At 42.0% G+C, this 21,650-nt stretch overlaps 1 protein-coding gene across 1 annotated transcript; it reads left to right on the top strand.

The window, feature by feature from the left end:
• Positions 1-19,612: 19,612 nt before the first annotated feature.
• OR6J1 (olfactory receptor family 6 subfamily J member 1) lies at positions 19,613-20,542 on the top strand (the record flags this gene model as incomplete). The annotated part of the gene is made up of 1 exon (XM_080707720.1): positions 19,613-20,542. The coding sequence occupies one exon, from the start codon at positions 19,613-19,615 to the stop codon at positions 20,540-20,542; it is 930 nt and encodes a 309-aa protein (XP_080563846.1).
• Between the last annotated feature and the right edge of the window lie 1,108 nt (positions 20,543-21,650).

The following is a 21,650-nucleotide window of genomic DNA, read 5'->3' on the forward strand; positions in this document are numbered from 1 at the left end:
GGGGTCGGGAGACCTTACAAGTTCCACCAGGCTCTCCTTGGATGTTTGTTTTGGGAACAATCAGACACCACCTAAGAAACCCTACTACCACACGGCCATGAGGCCAGAGAGCAATGCACAGGTGTTTCCAATCAATAGTGCCAGCTGCTCCACTCAGCCTCCACTGTCAGGCAGGTGAGCCAGCCATCTTGAGCACCCAAGCCAGACAAACCTTGGGGTTGTTTGTTTGTGGTACTGAGGATTGAACTCAGGGACATTCTACCTCTGAGTAACACATACCCAACTCTAGTGTATCTTTTTATTTTGAAACTGAGTCTAACGCTCACTGGCTCGGACCTGCCATGCAGTTCGGTTTTCGTGTGTGTGTGTGTGTGTGTGTGTGTGTGTGTGTGTGTGTTGTGGTGTGTGGTGTGTGTGTGTGTGTGTGTGTGTGTGTGTGTGTGTGTGTGTTGGGGATTGAACCCAGGGGCATTCTACCTCCAAGCGACACCTCCAGTCCTGTTTTGTTTTTATTTTGAGATGGGGCATGGCTAGGTTGATGTTGATGAGAGTCTCACTACTGTTACAATTGTAATGGTGCAATGGGCTCTTTTCCTTGATTCAAATAGTTATGTTGAATCAGGAAGATTAAAGAACTGATAGACGGTTTGGTTGCAGCTTAAGCAAGTCTTTATTATAAAGTAAGAAATAGAAGCCAGCCTGGTGGCGTACACTTGTAATCCCAGCATTTGGGAGGCTAAGACCAGCGGATTGCGGTTCACAGACAGCCTCACTATTTAGTGAGGCCCTTTGCAACTCAGTGAAACCCTGTTTCAAAATAAAGACTAAAATATAGGGCTGGGGATATTGCGCAGAAGTAGAATGCCTCTAGGCTCGCCACCCACCCCCCAACCAGTACTTGAAAAAAAAAAAAAACAGTAAGAAATAGAGAGGGAAGAAAAAGCAGTGCTCCAGAGAGACACCCTGAAGAGCACGAAAATGGAACTCTGCTATCTCTCAGACAGAGTGCAGGGCCCCTTTCCTGGGACCCACTAACTCTGAGCTATCCTTATTTCCCTCTGAGGGCTCCTCTTCCTCCTATGATGTAGAACTCAAGAAATAGGAAGCCTTACTCTAACTCATTGGTTTTTCCTAAGCCCCGAGCCCTAAACTTCAGAAGATTTTACTCTGCTTTTTGCACATTTCTTTCCCAGTCTTCTTATCTGAATGGAAGGGATAATTAATACCCATAAAATCAATGTTTAATATTTTAAAACTGTAATATCACTACATGAGTACTGTGCCAAGTGCTAGAAATATAGAGAAAAATACGATTCAATTCCTGATGTCAGGATTTGCCCAGGGTCAGACAGCTATTAAGTGAATACAGAAGGAGAGGAAAAACCCAATAGCGATAATGTAATAGCATAATATCACAATTAACTATACATGAGAAGAATGTGGTTAGATAAGCTAAATGGAAAGCTCTATCTCATTTTTTTTTTCAAATCATTTCAAGAAGAAAAGGATATTCAAAGGCATGAAGGCCCAAAAGAAAATGATATCGAAACGCACAGGTGGTTTTGTTTTGTTATAAACTAGATGTAAGGAGGAAGAATAGGAGGGGGAAATGGAGCAGTAGATGGACTCAAAAGTCACGTTGCACCCTGCGGGTTATTTGGAGGTATTAAATTGTTCTAGCTAGAAAATATTACAGTCTGTGTATTTATTTATTTATTGGTACTGGGGATTGGACCCAGGGGCATTCTACCTCTGAGCTACATCTTCAGTCCTGTTTTGTGTTTGTTGCAGAGGGCCTCACTAAGTAGTTGGATCTGGACTTGAACTTGTGATCTTCCTGTCTCAGCCTCCCAAGTACTGGGATTACAAGCATGTGCCACCACACCCGGCTCTGTTTTTTTTTTTTTTTTTTGAAACAGGGTCTTACTAGGTTAATGAGAATCTCACTACTTGCTGAGGCTGTCCTCAAACTTGTAATCCTCCTGTCTCAGCTTCCCAAGTACTGGGATTACAAGTGTGTGCCACCACGCCCAACTTCCTTATGTTTTTAAAGATCACTGTAGGTCAAGATGTATAGCTCAGTGGTAAAACACTTTCCTAGCAGACAAGGGGCCCTGGGTTCAGTCTCCAGTCATGAATATGTATCTGGGGGGTGGGGGAAGAGGTTGAACCCAGAGGCAGTCTACCTCCAATATACACCCCCAGACCCATTTTATTTTGAATCAGGGCCTTGCTAAGTGCTGAAGGTCTCACTAAGTTGCTGTCTTTGAACCTGTGATCTTCCTATCTCAACTCTCAAGTATTGGTATTACAGATGTGCACCACTGCACAGATCTGTAAACTAGACATGGTGGCACACGCTTGTAATCCCAGTACTTGGGAGACCGAGACAGGAGGATCACAGGTGCAAGACCAGCCTCAGCTACTTAGTGAGGCCCTCCGGAACTTAGTGAGACCCTGTTTCAAAATAAAGAATAGGCGGGGTTGAAATCCCAGCATTCGGGAAACAGAGACCGGAGGATCACAGTTCTTGGACAGCCTCAGCTACTTAGCGAGGCTCTTTGCAACTCAGTGAGACCCTGTTTCAAAAAATAAAAAGACTACAAAATAGGACTGGGGGTGTAGCTCAGAGTTACAAAGCCCCTGGTTTCCATTCCCGGTACTGCAAAAAAGAAAAAAGAAAATGAAAGAAATGGAAGGAAGGAAGGAAGGAAGGAAGGAAGGAAGGAAGGAAGGAAGGAAGGAAGGATAAAAAATTGGGCTGAGAGTGTAGCTCGGAGGCAGAATGGCTTGGGTTCAATCCGCAGTACTGCACATACACAAAAAAAATCACTGTAGCTGAAAGTGAAGAACCAAAGTGAGAAAGATATTAAAATCCAAATAGGAGATAAGAGTCTAAGTTAAAGCAATGGCAGTGGGGATTGGGAAAAAGAAGAAATTCATTGACAAAATATTTTTGAGGCAAAATTATATAACTTCGGGCTTAGCCCTAAATCATGGCGAGATGGCTAAATAGAGGCACCCTGCCAACACCTGTTCCTCCACTAAGAAAAACCAAAGCAACAAGTGTAAGCTGGGCGTGGTGGCACATGCTTGTAATACCAGTACTTGGGAGGTTAAGACATGAGAATCACAGGTTCGAGGACAGCTTCCACTACTTAGGCTCTCTGCAACTTAGTGAGACCCTTTTTCAAAATAAAGAATAAAAAATAAGGCTGGGGGTGTAGTTCGGAGGCAGAATGTCCCTGGGTTCATCCCCAGTACTAAAAAAATAAATAAATAAATAAATAAGTAAAAGCAACGACTGTATAACTGTATGCAGAGGCAAGTGACCTCAAGAGAACACTGGGATTCAACAGTAGAAAAAAAAACAAAAAGGGAACCTTGTAAAATCCAGAGATCCAGAATGACAACATAGAAAAAGAAACAAAATATCTCATCTCTTCCCACCAGAGAAACAAAATATCCCATCACTTCCCATCGGAAGCTCCCCAGCAGATGTGTGTGTGTGTGTGGGGCTTCCTTCCACAGGGGCAGAGATGCAAGAGAGTCCCAGCAAACTATCAGCACAGATACTGGCTACTGGAACATTTCACGGCCCTTACAGACTTACAGCCTAAATGGATAAGAGGCCCGAAATCTGCACAGTAGTCTGGTTTTGAAAAAGGAACCCACTTGTTTCCCACTTAACTCCAGAGTATGGTAGCCAGGAGCTATCCTGAGTAGGGACCCATTATGTGAATTTGTATTGCTCTAGGGGTCAGAAACCCCTGCTGATCCCCAGGTCTGAGACCCCCCCAGGAACCCCACTGCACTGCCTCAGCAGGTGGCTGCCTCATGAGCCAGACTTGGCTTGGTGGCGTGAGCCTGATAAGGGTGTTGGGACACAGAGGGGACTACCCTCAGGAACCAGGGAGTGGGAGCCTGCCTTCTGAGACTGGGGAAGTGGCCAGCTGCATGTGATTTCACAGGGATACCAGGACAGAGGGTGGCTGTCCACACAGTTCTGCCATCCCTCCCCCAATGCTATGCATGGGAAAAAGAACTCTGAGGTTGTTCCTCCCCACGCACGGAGGCATGCTGGCACAGAGGCATGCTGGCACAGAGGCATGCCGGCTCAGGGCTCAAGCTATTGCTCCAACCCTCAGGCATGCAGCCTCACAGTTTGCAAAAACTCTGCCTAGAAGCTGACCACATTCTGCCCTTGCTTGTTCTTGCAAGCACCACAAGAGGAAATTTAAAATACTGAGGGTTGTACCTAGAGCCATTCTACTTCTGAGCTACACCCACAGCTCTTTTTATTTTGAAACAGACTCTCACTAAGTTGCCATGCGCAGGCTTCAAACCTACGATCCTCCTCTCAGACTCCCAAGTACCAGGATTATAGATGCTCTGCTGCTGAGAGGAGTTTTTCCCGGCTCCAGCAACGACCCACTCCCACTTGACCCGTGGTGGGCACAACAACTAAAGAGTAAAGAAGAGAGACGCCCCCAGCCATGGCCCCATTGCCAGGCATGCACACACACCTAGGGGTTCTGAGGTCCTGCTCCTGGTTGGGCATGCCCCAGTAGCAGCAGAGAGGAGTGACGCAACCATTCCTGCCAGCACAGTGACACGGCCCCTTCGTCAGTGGCTCCCACGCCTTGCCTGCTCACACACTGCTGAGAAGACTAGGTGTGAGTGCCATGGAGGTGGAGAGGTGATTCCTGCCCCTGCCGCCCCCTGTGAATCACCCAACCTGCACCGTGTCTAGTCAAAGGATAAGTGCTCCAGGCCACTCACTTCTACTGTGTAGCTGGCCAGCACTAGAGACCTGTTTTAAGTAGCACAGCCAACATCAACAATGCCTGGGGAAACGGGTACTGCTTCCACTGTAGGAGCAACCACACAGGTGCCCACACACACACACCCTGGTGTTTACACCACACCTGCCTGAACTGCTAGAGTGTCCCTCCTCCTGCACAACCTGCAGAGACAGTGGGTCTCTCAAAGTGCAGCATGATACACACTGCCCAACTCACTGATCACAGCCAAAGTAGCTACAGAGAGATTACACTATGGTGCTCCACTGGAAACGAACAACATTACATAACAAACCCATGCCCCAAGACATATCCTCAGTCATCCCGTAAAATCAATAGAGATATTAATTCTGCCAGATGCACAAATCTCAACATGAAAGCACAAGAAATAATGAAAAAACAAGGGAATATGATACCTCCTAAAGATCCTAATGTTCTAGTAACAAATTCCAAACATACAAAAGTGAATTAAATGCCTAATAAAGAATTCGAAAGGATGGATTTTAAAGAGCTAGATGAGATTCAAAAGAATGCAAATAAACAGCTAGACATGGTAGCACATGCATGTAAGTACTTGGGAGGCCAAGATAGGAAGATTGCATGTTTGAAGCCAGCCTTGACAACTTAATGATGCCCTCAGCAACTTAGTGAGACTGTGTTTCAAACTAAAAAATAAAATGGGGCCGGGAGTGTAGCTCAGAGGTAGAATGCCCCTGGGCTCAATCCCCAGTAGAAGAAGGAGAAGGGGAAGGGGAAGGAGAAGGAGAAGGAGAAGGAGAAGAAAAGAAAGAGAAGGAGGAGGAGGAAGAAACATCACAATATCATCAGCATACCTGAAGGAGAGAATTTGAAGGTTAAGGGCATAAAAAATCTAGTAAATAGCTGGGCTTCATGGCACATATTACTAATTCCAGTACTTGGAGGCTGAGACAGGAAGATTGCAGGTTTGAAGACAGTCTCGGCAAGTAGTAAGACTCTCATGAATCTAGTGAGACCCTGTTTCAAAATGAAAATAAAATAGGGCTGGGTGTGTAGCTCAGAGGTAGAATGCCCCTGGGTTCGATCGCCAGTAACACAGAAAGAAGAAAGAAGAAAAAGAAAGAAAGAAGAAAGGAAGGGAGGGAGGGAGAGAAAGGGAGGGAGGGAAGAAAGCTTAGTCAATGAAATAATAGCAGAAAACTTCCCTAGTCTTGGAAAAGCCATGGATATCCAGGTACTGGAGGCCTATAGAACCCATATAGACATGACCAGAAAAGATCCTCACCAGGACATATTATAACCAAACTAGCAAAACCAAGCCCTGCAATCCCAACAACTCAGGAGCCTGAGGCAGGAGGATTGCAAGTTCAAGGGCAGCCTAGGCAACTTAGTCCCTGTCTCAGAATAAAAACTAAAAAGGTTTATGGGATATAGTTCAGTGGTAGAGTATCCTTGAATTCAATCCCCAGTATTGCAGGGGGGGGAATAGGAAGAAAGGAAGGAAATAACAAAGAACAGCAAAGCATCAGGTCCCAAGCCACACCTAAGGGCATCCTCCTTTGACTAACAGGTCTCTCAGCAGAAACCTGACAAGCCAAGAGAACAAGAAACTATCTGCCAACCAAGATGACTATACCTCGTGAGGCTATCCATCAGAATCAAAAGAGAAATAAAACCTTCAAAGATAAACAAAACCAGCCGGGCGTGGTGGCACAGGCTTGTAATCCCCGCGCTTGGGAGGCGGAGACAGGAGGATCGCGCAGGTTCGAAGCCAGCCGCGCGCTGGCTTAGGAGACCCTGTTTCCAAAATGAAAATGTAAAAATAGGTCTGGGAGTGTAGCCCCGAGGTAGAAGGGCTTCCAGGAACCCCAGTACCACCAAAAAAAAAAAAAAAAAAGATAAACAAAACCTAAAAATAATTCATGAGCCAGTCATTGTGGTGCACACCTATAACCCCAGTACTTGGGAGGATGAGACCAGAGAATCACAAGTTCAAGGGCAGCCTCAGCAACTTAAGGAGATCCTTGGCAATTTAGTGAGACCCTGTTTCAGAAATAAATAAATAAATAAATAAATAAATAAATAAATAAATAAATATGGGGCTGGGGATGTATCTTAAAGGTAGACCATTTCCAGATTCAATCCTCAGTACAAAAAAAAAAAAAATCATGACCACCAAACTAGGCTTACAAAAGATGCTTAAAGGAATCCTACACCCATAAATAGAAGAAAGATAACCACATCATAATCGCATAAATACACTAGATGACTATATACACAAATGAGAAATAGAAAAGAATAAAATATTATCAAATAGCAAACCATTAAACCACACATATGAATAAAAGAGGAAGAAACCAAAAATATTCAAAACAACTAGAAGAAAAGCAACAAAATGGCAGATACAAGTCCATACTTTTCATTAATAATTCTGAATGTAAATAATCTTAATTCTCTAATTAAAAGATGCATATTGCCCTGTGTATGGGCACATACCTGTAATCCCAGTACTTGGGAGGCTGAAGCAGGTGGATCTCAAATCTCAGAAGAATCTCAGCAACATAGCCAGACTCTCAGCAGTATACTGATAATGTATTTCAAAATAAAACAAAACAAATTTTAAAGGGCTGGAGTGTAGCTCAGAGGTAGAATGCCCCTGGGAACAATCCATAGTATAAGAAAGAAAAACAAAAAATCTACCACTAACAAATTGGAAAACCATATGACCTACCAAAATTGAACTTAGGGAATATAAAAAAACTAAATAGACCAATAACAAACAATGAGATTGAACCAGTAATTTAAAAAAAAAAAATGTCTCCCAACAAAGAAAAGCCCAGGACTGGATGGCTTCATTACTGAATTTTACCACGTTTTTAAAACAACTGCGGGGCATAGTGGCTCTGCTTGTAAACTCAGTACTTGGGAGGCTGAGATAGGAGGATCACAGGTTCACAGTCATCCTCAGATACTTTAGTGAGGTCCTCTGTAATTTAGTGAGATACTCTTTCAAAATAAAGAATTAAAAATAGGGCTGAGGGTGTAACTCAGAGGTAAAATGCCTCTAGGTTCAATCCCCAGTACTGCAAGAAAGAAAAAAAAAGAAGGAAGGAAGGAAGGAAGGAAGGAAGGAAGGAAGGAAGGCAGACAAAGGAAGAACACTAATTCTCCTCCCATAGAATTGAAAGTGAAGTAACCTTCCAAACTCATCTTATGAGGCCAGCTTTACCCTATTACCAAAACATTATAAGGACACATACACACAAAAAAAGAAAACTATAGCCGGGCGTGGTGGCGCACGCTTGTAATCCCCGCGCTTGGGAGGCGGAGACAGGAGGATCGCGCAGGTTCGAAGCCAGCCGCGCAGCCGCGCTGGCGTAAGAGACCCTGTTTCAAAAATATAAAATAGGTCTGGGAGTGTAGCCCAGAAGTAGAAGGGCTTCCAGGAACCCCAGTACCACCAAAAAAAAAAAAAAAAGAAAAGAAAACTATAGACTAATATCCCTAATGATTTTGGATGCAAAAATCTTCACTAAAATACTAGTAAATTGAATGCAACAGTACATCAAAAAGATAATCAAGATGATCATTTGGTTTTATTCAAACACATCAAGATAATCCTTTGGTTTCATGAAAAGGATCCAAGAACGGTTAAACGTACATATCAGAAAACATACTATATCACATAAATAGACTAAACAATGGCAATCATCTCAGTAGATGTGGAAAAAACATTTGATAAAATTGATATTCTTCATAATAAAATCCCTGAACAAATTAGATATAGAAGGGTCATGCCTCAACATATTAAAGGCTGTGTATGACAAGTCCATAGCCAACTTCATACTGAATGGGGAAAAGCTGAAAGAATTTCCTCTAACATCAGGAACAAGACAAAGATGTCCATTCACTACTCTTATTCAATATATTGCTAGAAATTTTAGCCAGATCAATTAGGCAAGAAAATAAATAAAAGACATTCAAATAGAAAAGTAGGAAATGTATCTGGATACAAAATCAATCTTAAAAAATCAGAAGCTTCCCTGGACACCAACCATAAGTCCACTGAAAAAGAAATTCAGAAAACACTTCCACTCAGGATCTCCCACAAAAAAATAAAATACTTAGGAATAAACTTGACCAGGGAGGTAAAAGATCTCTACAAAGAAAATTATAAAACACTGAAAAAAGAAATCGAAGAACATCTTAGAAGATGGAAGGATCTTCCATGTTCATGGATTGGCAGAATAAATATCATTAAAATGGCCATCCTCCCAAAAGTGATATACAGATTTAACGCAGTGCGCATTAAACTACCAAGATCATTCCTCACAGACATAGAAAAATCCGTCCTTAAATTTATCTGGAACAACAAAAAGCCCAGAATAGCCAAGGTAGTTCTCAGCAACAAAAATCAAGCAGGAGGAATCACAATACCTGACTTTAAACTATACTACAAAGCCATTGTAATAAAAACAGCATGGAACTGGCAAAAAAAAAAAAAAAAAAAAAAAAAAAAAAACAGATACATAGACCAATGGAGCAGAATAGAAGACCCAGAAACAAATCCACACACTTTCAGCCAACTGATTTTTTACAAAGGGGCCAAAAACATACACTGGAAAAAAGATGGCCTCTTCAACAAATGGTGTTGGCAAAACTGGTAAACCATATGCAGAAAATTGGAAAATAATCCCACTTTCTCACCCTGTACAAAAGTCAATTCAAGATGGATCAAAGACTTGGAAATCAAACCAGAGACCTTGAAGCTCCTTGAAGAGGGCATAGGTCCAACACTACAACACATAGGCACAAAAAAACACTTTCTCAACAAGACCCCAAAGGCACAAGAAATTAAAAGGTGAATAGTACGTGGGATTGCATGAAACTGAAGAGCTTCTGTTTAGCAAAAAAACTATCAAGAACCTCAATCAAGACTTCCAGGAAGATGGCGATGGAGAAAAGCGGGGCTTACGAGCCCCACTAACAACCAATCTCTATTACCACAAAATCAGCGCCTTTCATAGCCAGAAAACACCATCAGCAGAGAAACAAAAAATGTAATTATAAGGGACAGAGAAAAAGAGGGCTGGAAAACCAGACCGCAGTGCTGCAGGCAGAGCCGCGGTACGAAGAGGCGGGTGCCATTTTGCCTTGCAGCACCAGGCTCCAGAGAGGAGGGGGACTCAGAACAGAGCTCAGAGCCAGAGAGGAGATACGTCGGCCTCACGGCCAAGGACACGGCAGCAGCGCCTTACTGCTGGCGGCAGCGGCGAGGTCACTGGACAGCACCAGACCAACGCACTCAACAGCCCACTAGGCTCCAGAGAGGAGCAGCGGACAGCAAGCCGAGGTGAGCCACTGCAGATCAGCTGGGAAGAATTTGGCAGATTTCTCGGTGCAGGGACCATCTAAATCTCCCAGAGACTGGGCTCAGCACACCCTGCAGGGACTCAGAGCGAAGCTCAAAAACAGAAAAGAAATACACCAGCCTCATGGCCGAGGGCGTGGCAGCGGCGCCATATTGCCACCGGCGGTAGCAGCAGAGAATTCACTGAGTCCACTACAGCTCCATCTGCGCACTCAAAAACAGTGAGTCAAATTGTGGCCCCTAGAGGAGAAATCCCAGTACTGCACTCCCAGGGACTTGACCCAGTGGGGGAGTGGTGGTGGCAGAGATATCACACCATAGGAGAACGCCTAACCTGGCACCCCCCCATGGTCTAAAGCAGCCTCGATTGATTCCCTGGGTCTGAGACTCTGCAATACAACCCAGTAAAGGAGTAGTGGGGACTGAGATACCACAGACCCGAGATGCAGAGCACCTTAAGTGAAGTCGTAGTGACCCAGGGAAGAACCCAGAGAAGGCACAAACTTCCTAAATCATGGGAAAGAGGAATAACAATGGAGCAATGAATGCCCACAACCCCACAACATCAGAACCCAATAAAACAGAAATTTAGAGATTTCTAGAAGATCAAATCAGGAAAATAACTGTAGAAATAATAGAGGTGTTTTGAAAAGAATTCAGAGAGAGCCAAAGAGAGATAAAGGATGCAATTAATGAAGTAAAGGCCTCAATTCAAAGCACAACCGATTAGACCACATGGAGAAAAGAATCTCACTCTTAGAAGATGATCACTCCAAAAATGAGCACACAGCAGGAATCTGACATTGAAGAAATATGGGCCCATTTTAAGAGCGATAACCTAAGAATAATTGGAATAGAGGAGGGAAAAGAAGGTGATACCAAAGGGATCAATAATCTCTTCAAGGAAGTCATAGCAGAAAATTTTCCAAACATAGAGCAAGAGGTCGAGACACAGGTCCAGGAAACTTATAGAACTCCCTTTAGACAGGATCGGAGAAGAGGATCCCCACGCCACATAATTGTCAAAATGACCAATGTGGAAGCCAAGCAGAGAATCTTAAAGGCAACAAAAACAAAGGGCCAAGTGACATTCAGAGGCAAACCAATTAGAATCACTCCAGACTTCCCAAACCAAGTCATGAGAGCCAGAAGGGCTTGGAGTAACATATTCCAAACTCTGAAAGAAAACAACTTCCAGCCAAAATTTCCTACCCAGCAAAACTTTCTATCAAATTAGATGGGGAAATAAGAAGCTTCCAGGACAAACAGAAACTGAAGGAATTTATGTCTTCAAAACCAGCGCTACAGAAAATACTCCAAGAGATTAACTACAAAGAAGAAATAGGTAACACACACCAGAACCAGAGAAACAAGATTTTCCATCCAACAGACAACTAAGATTGGTTATCTGTGGAGATTCATTATTTATGTTAGCCTTTTACTTATGTCTAAATTGTATTGTTTGCTTTTATTGTTCCTAATTTTTAGGATTTCTAGTTGGAATATTAATATACCTTCAGTATAGTATTTGGAAATATTTTATCCTATTCTATCAGTAACTTTTAACTCTGTTTACATTGTCTTTGGATATACAATATTTTTTTATTTTTTAGGGAGTTTGTTTACCCTATTGTTGCCTGTGCCATTGAAATCATATCCAAGAAATCACTGCCAATTTCAATGTTGTGAGGTTTTATGACCCAGATTTTCTTCTAAAAGTTTATAGTATTAAGATTTATATTTAAGTCTTTTATCTATTTTGAGTTAATATTTGTATATGGTGTTAGGTAAGGGTCCAATTTTATTCTTTTTCATGTAATTATTATTTTTCAACAATATTTAGTTAAAAGATTATTATTTCCTCCACCAAATGTTCTTGGAAACCTTGTCAAAAAAAACTTGACAATATATGGAAGAATTTATCTCTAGGCTTTTATTTAACTCCAATGGTTTATATATCTGCCTTTAGAACAGTACTACACTGTTTCAATTATTGTAGCTTTATATGGTTTGAAATCAGAAAATATATATCTTCTAGCTTTGTTCTTCTTCGAGATTGTTTTGGGTATCTGGAGTCCATATTCCATATCAGGATAGATTTTTTCTGAAAAATAAATAAATGTATGATAGTTTCACCTAAAAAAAAAGAAAAAAATATTCTCTGGTAAGAAAGAAAGCAAAAAGAAATATTGAAATGTTATCTTTAAGTTATCAAAAGCTTGGTATCAGACAAATGAAACTGTTATGTGAGATTATCATCGTTAATATTGGATAAATTGCTATAATACTAGATGTCAACCACTAAGCCAAGCATGGGAAGGAGGGATGGGGAGGGAACAGGGTGGGGATCGGGTAGGGGCTAACTGTGCGATGTGTGCATGTATGTCTACAAAAGTATTTTCTTTATACCATTATGATGTATGAATACAGTGCACCAATAAAAAAATTAAAAAAAGAACCTCAATCAAGAGCCAATAGAATGGGATAAGAATTTTGCCACCTACAACACAGATAGAGGACTAATATCTAGAATATACATAGAACTCAAGAAACTCAACACTAAGAAAACAAAGCATCCAATAACAAAATGGGCAAACGAACTAAATAGACACTTCACAAAAGAAGAAATTCAAATGGCCAATAAATGCATGAAAAAATTGCAACATCACTGGCAATCAGAGAGATGCAAATCAAAACTATCCTGAGATTTTACCTAACTCCAACTAGAATGGCCATCATTCAAAACACAAACAACAGATGCTGGTGAGGATGTGAAGAAGTGGGAACTCTAAAACATTGATAGTAGGATTGCAAATTAATGCAACCACTTTGGAAAATAGTATGGAGAATCCTCAGAAGAATGGGAACAAATCTACCATTTGATCCAGCAATACCACTTCTGGGTATCTACCCAAAAGAAAAGAACCCAAACTACCAAACTAATGCATGTGTATCGATGTTCATAGTTGCACAATTCACCATAGCCCAACTATGGAACCAGCCAGGACGTCCATCAACAGATGAATGGATTACAAAACTGTGGATATGTACACAATGGAATTTTACTCAGCCATTAAAAAAAACTCAATTACATCATTTTCAGGGAAATGGATGGAACTGGAGGACATTATGCTAAGTGAGATTAGTCAGTCACCAAAAATAAGAAATCAGATGCTTTCCCTAATATGTGAGAGGGAGAAACGGGTCATAGGAGGAACTCTAGATGAAAAAGGAAATCCTATGGAGGAGCAAACAAGACAACCTAAAGGAGGAGAAAGGAAGGGGGAAGAGGAAAAGCTCTAAAACACACAATGTACTTAAACATATCGAAGTCAACCACTAAGCCAAGCAAGGGAAGGAGGGATGGGGAGGGAATGGGGTGGGAATTGGGTAGGGGTTAAAGCAGTGATGTGTACATGTTGGTACACACAAGTTTTTTTTTTTAACCACAAATGATGTATGAATATAATGCACCAATAAAATTTTTTTATTAAAAAAAGAAATTAAAGTGCTAAAAAGGTTAAAAAAGAGTGAAATTAAGATATTAAAACTCTAAATTATTATGCAGTAAACAAAATTTGCTATTATTAATTAGTTGGATCATTCAAATAAAATGACAGTCAATTGAAAAAAAAGAATATTTAAGGAACTCAAGCAGCTCAATAACAAAAGAGTTCAACTTCAAGATGGGTAAAAGATTTGAACAGGCATTTCTCAAAAGAAGACATACAAATGGCCAAGAGGTATATAGAAAAATGTTCAAACATCATTGATCATCAGAGAAATTCATATCAAAACCATGATGAGATGTCATCACACCCCAATTGGAATGACTATTATTTTTAAAAAGACAAAAAATAACAAATTCTGGTAAGGTTATGGAGAAAGAGGAACTCTTGTACACTATTGATGAGAATGTAAATTGGTATGGCCATTATGGAAACAATATGGAGTTTCTCAAAAAAACTGAAAATTAAAATTACCATGTGATCCTATAATTTCACTACTGGGTAGGTGATTAGTATTTCAAAAAGACACCCACATTCCTGTGTTTACCACAGTGTTTAACAATAGTCTAGATATTGTTTCCAGCTAAATGTCCATCTACAGACAAATGAATAAAATAAAATGTGGAGTAATTTATATAATAGAATACTATTCAGCCAATACAAGGATGACAGGATAAAATTCTTTGCAGCAACATTAATAAATAAGGACATTACCTATTGAAAGTCCATCAAACACAAATAGAATGTAGAATGGTGGTTATCACAGACTGAGAAGGTGGGGATGGGGTGAGGAAAAGGTCTACAACAAGTGCAAAGTTATAGGTACATAGGAATAAGTTCTAGTGCTCTCTTGCACAGTAAGGTGACTATAGTTAACAGTAATATGTCATAGATTTTTTTTTTTTTTTTTGGTGGTACTGGAGGTGGAACCCAGAGGCTTTCTACTTCCGGGCTATACTCCCAGACCCATTTTATATTTTATTTGGAAACAGGGTCTCACTAAGTTGCTGAGAGCCTCACTAAGTAGCTGAGGCTGGCTTCGAACCTGTGCGATCCTCCTGTCTTAGCCTCCCAAGCGCGGGGATTACAAGCGTGTGCCACCACGCCCCACTATGTCATAGATTTTAAAAATAACTAGAATTGGCTTGGGAATTTTTGGTGGTTGTTTTGTTTTGCATTACCTGGGACTACCCAGGGCCTTGTGAATGCTAGGCAATCACTCTACCTCTGAGCTACATCCTCAGCCTCAGAAGAGAATTGTGAGTATTCTCATCACAAATAAATTATATTTGTTTGAGATTATGGATGTGTTAATTATTCAAATTTAGTTGTATAAATTGTAACAAAAATAATTCCAACTTTTTCATTTCCTTCCATTTTTCACTTTCATCCAGGATCCCATCTTTTACCATCTCCCAGCTCCAATAGGGGTTATAGGGGAATCAGGCTATAACCTCCGAAGTTTTCTATTACTGTGATGGTTCCTTTCATTCCTATAATAGTCAACCTGTCTAATATTAGACAGAAGCCACCTATTTTGTTTTGGGTTTTTTTTTTTTTTTGGTGGTGGTACTGGGGTTCCTGGAAACCCTTCTACCTCCGGGCTACACTCCCAGACCTATTTTATATTTTTATTTGGAAGCAGGGTCTCTTAAGCCAGCAAGGTTGGCTTCAAATCAGCGCGATCCTCCTGTCTCCACCTCCCAAGTGTGGGGATTACAAGCGTGCGCCACCACGCCCGGCATAAGCCATCAATTTTGGAGATATACCTGGATCTATTCTTTTGCCAAATGAAAGTAACTGCCGTTCTTGATCTAAAGGAAAACAAAAACTTTTTGTTTGCAAAGTTATAGTAAGTAACTGCCAAGAGAGTTTGAAAGAGGCTGAGTGAGGCTCATTATTCTAACTCTCTGGGGATCTCAAGCCCCATCAAACTAGAGAAAGGAATAGATCCCTTAAGAAAACAAAGCGACACCCCAGATCTTCCAGCTCTGATGTCGCCTCCACAAAGAGATGTGTTTGTTCTGAAGGTAGCTTACACACTGTCTTCTAAAGCCCCATTGTCTACAGAAGAAAACTCATCTCACACAGACCCGGCCCAATTGAGGATGAAAAAAACCTTGGTCAGAATGACCTCGGCAGGCCAACAGGAGGATGAAGAAGCATCGCCCCTGCAGGATGAGCTTTGCTCAGAGGGGAGGATTTTGAAACACCCCTGACTCATCAGCCCCTTGAAGCTGAATGATGAAAAAGTTAAAGGAAAATTCTTTTTTTATGAAGATTTAAAGAAGTTTATTAGAAAGATAGAAATACAGAAAATAGAAATACAGCCCCATACCCGAGTGGCATGTAGGGGTGACTCAAATGAATATACCCATTAAAGGAAAATTCTACCCTGAGGAATGTGTTACCCACTCAGGAAGCTTCGAAAAGGGGCAGATGTCCTTAAAGAATGCCATCAAATCTAGGATGCAGATCTCACACCAACAGTGTAAGACTTACAGACACTGTTGCAACCTTGACAAGTACCCACAAGAACCGGTGACCTGCTGTGATTCTGTGAGTAGAGTATTTAGAATGGTCTGATTGGGATTTCCCCAGAAGATTGCTAGACACCTGACCTCAGACCTTCAGGATAATCTCCCTCTTGGCAGCTCAGGGGACAGTAGAGCATCATTTGGCTTCCTCAAATCCTCCTCCATACCAACACCTGTTTTCATATTCCATTACAAAGTCCGGTACATCAAGGGCAGGCTCTAGACCTTCTTTGTAACTTTAGCACCACTATCCTGGTCAATGCTGAACCACAGCAGGGGCTGAGTCAATGTTTAGTCCATCAGAGCCATCATATCACTCTTATTGAGTGGCCTGATTGCAATGTTGCCCCACACTGTGCTCTGTGTAATTGTCTTCTTGGAAAACCCAGAGCTCTGATCAACGTTGAGTCTGAGTGAGACACCCTCATTCTAGACTCATGCACTTCCAGCGGTGGCAAGACCCCCCAGGTCATGCAAACTTTTCTGCTAGGCACTACACAACAGCCCCTTCAAGCACTGGCCTGAAGTGGAGGGTGCAGCCATGCCCAGGCTCTCAGCTTGCTGAGCAGGTCTCCCCCTTCACTCATTGAGCAAATGAGAGAAAGGGGGAAGTACCTGGGATTCGTGAAGTGGCCTACTTCCCTGAATAGCTAGAAGGCCTCCCACCTGGTGACCTCTGGACTGAAATAGGAAGAAAATGAGAGTTTCCCCACAGTCCTATCTGTGTGCTATCTCCTTGAAGCCTTTGCAAGGATTATCTGTGCTAAGCTGGTGGTTCAGTGTGAACTCAGAGCCTCTTCCTCCATCCTGCCCACACTCAGTTCATCAGCTTGTCTCTATTCCTCTTTCTCCCAGTGTGTCCCACCCAGGTCTTCTGAATAATACCCATTCTGTTAGTGTTTTACAATGTTACTGGGTATCATGTTCATGTTGGAGTTTTCTTTTGTTGTGAAAGGGCTGAGCATGTTTCTTGGCCACCTTAGATCACCCTGAACCCAAGGATTGGCTGCAAAGATCTCCTTTTCAAATCACTCATGAATCTAGACAATGTACAGTCAAATAACTGCTGGGGATTAGTCCTAGTTATATCCTCAGAGGCAGATGAACTATTTTGTGTTATTTAATAAATATAACCAAATGTTAGATTTAATGATTGTTTGTAGACTTTGAATAGTGTAGAAAGAAGATAAAACAATTTAAAATGAAATATTTAAAAGACTTATCAGTTCATTCTCCCTCCAAATATGACCTTCATCGCTTGATATCCCTACCTATTCTAGCACTTCCTTCCTCCCAATTGCCTAAATTTGGGGTGTGTGTGTGTGTGTGTGTGTGTGTGTGTGTGTGACTGGGGATTGAAGCCAGGAGCATTCTACCTCTGCACTACATACCCAGTCCTATTTTACTTTTATTTCAAAATAAGATATTGTTAAGTCACAAAGCACTGACCTTCAATCATCCTGTCTCAGACTCCCAAGTACTAGGATTACAGATGTGCACCACCATGCCTGGCTCTGGGTCCCAATCTTCTTCACCAGTGAAGAGCACATAATTCTTACTATGGCTCTGTCTAGTAATTAAAGTAGTAGTTTATAATGCTTAAGGAAGGAAATCAAGCACACTGACTGACTGACTGACTGACTGACTCTGTGTGTGTGTGTGTGTGTGTGTGTGTGTGTGTGTGTGTGTGTGTGTAACTGGGAATTGAAGCCAGGGAAATTCTACCTCCGAGCTATACCCTCAGCCCTATATTTTATTCTTTATTATGAAACATGGTCTCACTAAGTTGTGGAGGGCCTAAGTAGCTGAGACTGGCCATGGACCTGAAATCCTTCTTAGCCTCCCAAGTACTGGAATTACAAGTGTGCACCGTAATGTCCAGGAGATGCTGACTTTTAAAGAGAAATCTGAAAGGTTTTTTTTTTCTTGTTGTTGTTTCGTTTTGCAGTACTGGGATTGAAATCTAGGGGCATTCTATCTCTGAGCTATAACCCAAGCCCTATTTTTTAGAAAGGTAAAGTGCCTCACTAAGTAGCTGAGGCTGTCTGCGAACCACAATCCTCCTGTCTCAGCCTCCCAAATGCTGGGATTACAAGTGTGGACCACCACGCCTGGGGTGGGATTTTACTGGACTTTGGGGAGATTTTGCTGCAGGGAATTCTCCAACAGGGCCAACCAGACCTCTGTCTACTTACTAACTCAACTCTAGACCATGTTCAAGATGCAGAATTTTGCTTTAGAGAAGTTGTAAGGATACCCACACTCTCCTGAGGAAAACCAACCTCTCTTCAGATGGACCATTGATTCTGCAATGTTGCCATCCTCCTGTCTCAGCTTCCCAGATGCTGGTATTATAAAAGACATAAAGGTAGCACTTATTAATGAGAGACCTAAAGGATAAATAGAATTTGGTTTTCTTTTGTTGTTTTTTGCATGGTACTGGGGATGGAACCCAAGGGCATTCTACTTCTGAGAGCCCTATTTTTTATTTTTTTATTTTGAAACAGGGTCTCACTGAGTTACAAAGGGCCTCACTAAGTGGCTGAGGCTGTCCGCGAACCGCAATTCTCCTGTCTCAGCCTTCCAAATACTGGGATTACAAGCATGTGCCACCACGCCTAGCTGATAAGTAGAATTTGAAAGGCTGATTTTTACAAACTAAAAGAATGCTAAATGCAAAAGCACAGGTGCATGAAAATGAGTAAAGAATAAAAAAATTTCAGAGTTGTTTGTATCTAGAGCACAGCATTTGTTGGGGATATATTGAGAGAAGACCCTAAAATATCATTTGGGAATAGACCATTAAGAATTTTGAATATCAAACTCCCACCAGGAAATTTTTATTTATGCAGATATGACTTGGCTTTTTCTTTCATTTGACCTGAAAGAGTTGTGTTTTTCTCTCATAGATTTCCTCTTATCCTTTTATTCATGTAAATATTAGTGAAAGACATCAGTAATTCAGGTGGTAATCATAAAACAGCAACACCCTCAAAGACAAACTATTTATGGATGAAGGCCCAATATTGGAAAGATATTGTGTTGAAATCAGATTATATTTCAAGAAACAAATTAATTATTTGAGAAATTGGGATAAAGGTTTGGTTAAAATAAAAAATAAGAAAGAATGATTTTTTTTTATTCTGAGCCTTTCTGAACCTTCACTTTCTTCCAACACAGAGATATATCAGAAACCATACATAAGACAGCCATCCCGACAGGCTTCACAAATAAGCCTCAGTAGTTAGTAGAGAGAAAATATGTCCTTCACAGATATAAAAGACATCTACAACCCAAAGTGTAACACTCATACTCTGGCTTCTCAGTTCCAGGTTGTCCTCAGGTGCTCAGCCCATCACGACCCCTGACACCCAACACCTTGATCACCCATCCCCAGCTCAGGACAGAGGAGTCATGGGGAACCGCACCACTGTCACCGAGTTTGTCCTACTGGGGCTCTCAGATGCCTGCGAGCTACAGATGCTCATCTTCCTAGGGTTCCTCCTGACCTACCTCCTCACACTGCTGGGGAACCTCCTCATCGTGGTCCTCACCCTTGGGGACAGGCGCCTCCACACACCCATGTACTATTTCCTCCGCAACTTTGCTGTGCTGGAGATCTGGTTCACCTCCGTCATCTTCCCCAAGATGCTGAACAACATCCTCACTGGCCACAAGACCATCTCGCTGGCAGGCTGTTTTCTCCAGTCTTTCCTCTATTTTTCCCTGGGCACCACAGAGTTCTTCCTACTGGCAGCAATGTCCTTCGACAGGTACGTGGCCATCTGTAACCCCTTGCGTTATGCCACCATCATGAGCAAAAGGGTCTGTGTCGAGCTAGTGCTCTGCTCCTGGACCACAGGATTCCTTCTCATCCTCGTTCCAAGTTCCATCATATTTCAACAGCCATTCTGTGGCCCCAATATCATTAACCACTTCTTCTGTGACAACTTCCCACTCCTGGAACTCGTCTGTGCAGACACCAGTCTGCTGGAGCTTCTGGGCTTTGTTATAGCCAACCTCAGCCTCCTGGGCACTCTGGCCGTGACGGCCACCTGCTATGGCCACATCCTCCACACCATCCTGCACATCCCCTCAGCCAAGGAGCGGCAGAGGGCCTTCTCCACCTGCTCCTCCCACATCATCGTGGTGTCCCTCTTCTACGGCAGCTGCATCTTCATGTACATACGGTCAGGCAAGGGTGGGCAGGGGGAGGACCAGAACAAGGTGGTGGCGCTGCTCAACACCGTGGTGACCCCCACGCTCAACCCCTTCATCTACACACTGAGGAATAAGCAGGTGAAGCAGGTGTTTAGGGAGCAGGTGAGCAAGCTCCTCTCATAAAGCTGTGGGATGAAAAGGCTGAAGCCAATACTCCAGACAAGCTAAGCGAACACAAGCCCTTTCAAGAAACTGAGACTTTTCTACTCAGAAGAACTGCCTGTGATTATTTCTGTGTGATGTTTCTGGTGTGCCAGGCACTATGGAACTCAGCAGAAATTTGAAACCTCTCTGGACCCTCCAGGCACTTTGATTAAGTGTCCAATTTGAGTGTTTTTGTTCACTCTGTCTGTGTCTGCCTGGCTTCCCAACAGAACACAAGCTCTTCCAGGACGGGGACTAACTCTTCATTTCACTACAAGACTCAACCATCAACCAATTAATGAGGCCATGGAGATACACAATGGATACTTGCAAACTAATTGATTGTTTTGCATCTTTTTCTCCCACAGAGAAGAAAATAGTTTTTCATTAACACTAGCCTGACTTAATACTTATAGACCCTCCACAAAATTATATCTGCAAGAGTTCAAAAAATGACTGAGGCCGGGCATAGAGGCACACGCTTATAATCCCAGCATTCGGCATGCAGAGACCAGAGGATCACGGTTCACAGACAGCTTCAGCTACTTAGCAAGGCCCCTCGCGACTCAGTGAGACCCGTTTCAAAAAAGAAAAAGACTAAAAACTAGAGCTGGGGTGTAGCTCGGAGGTGAAATGCCCCTGGGTTCCATCCCCAGTACCCCCCCAAAAAAAAAGAGACTGAGGCTAATTGTTTATTATTTTGCATATAAGTCACTTATGCTTTTTAGTATTAAAATTCATATAAATTCCTCATTCCTTCTAATAAAGACTCTTTGTCTACTAATTGTATTACTCTCCGAGCTCCAGTCTTCTCATCTGTGAAACAAGGATGACAATGCCCATTCAAATGATTATAATAAAGTCAAATGAGTTATTCTATGCCTACTGCCTTAAGTAGTATCTGGCACATAGTAAGTCTTAAGTAAATGGTAATTCCTTTCCTACAAATCTCATCCTACATTTTGTGTTCCTTTTTGTGTGTATGAGAGGAGGGGGGGAGGAGTACTGGGGATAAGACTCAGAACCCCGAGTCCAGAGGCATTCTACCTCTGAACTACACCACCAGCACTATTTTTTATTCTTTATT

This window comes from Muscardinus avellanarius, assembly GCF_963383645.1.
Source record: "Muscardinus avellanarius genome assembly, chromosome: 12".
In the NCBI taxonomy this organism is placed as follows: domain Eukaryota; kingdom Metazoa; phylum Chordata; class Mammalia; order Rodentia; family Gliridae; genus Muscardinus; species Muscardinus avellanarius.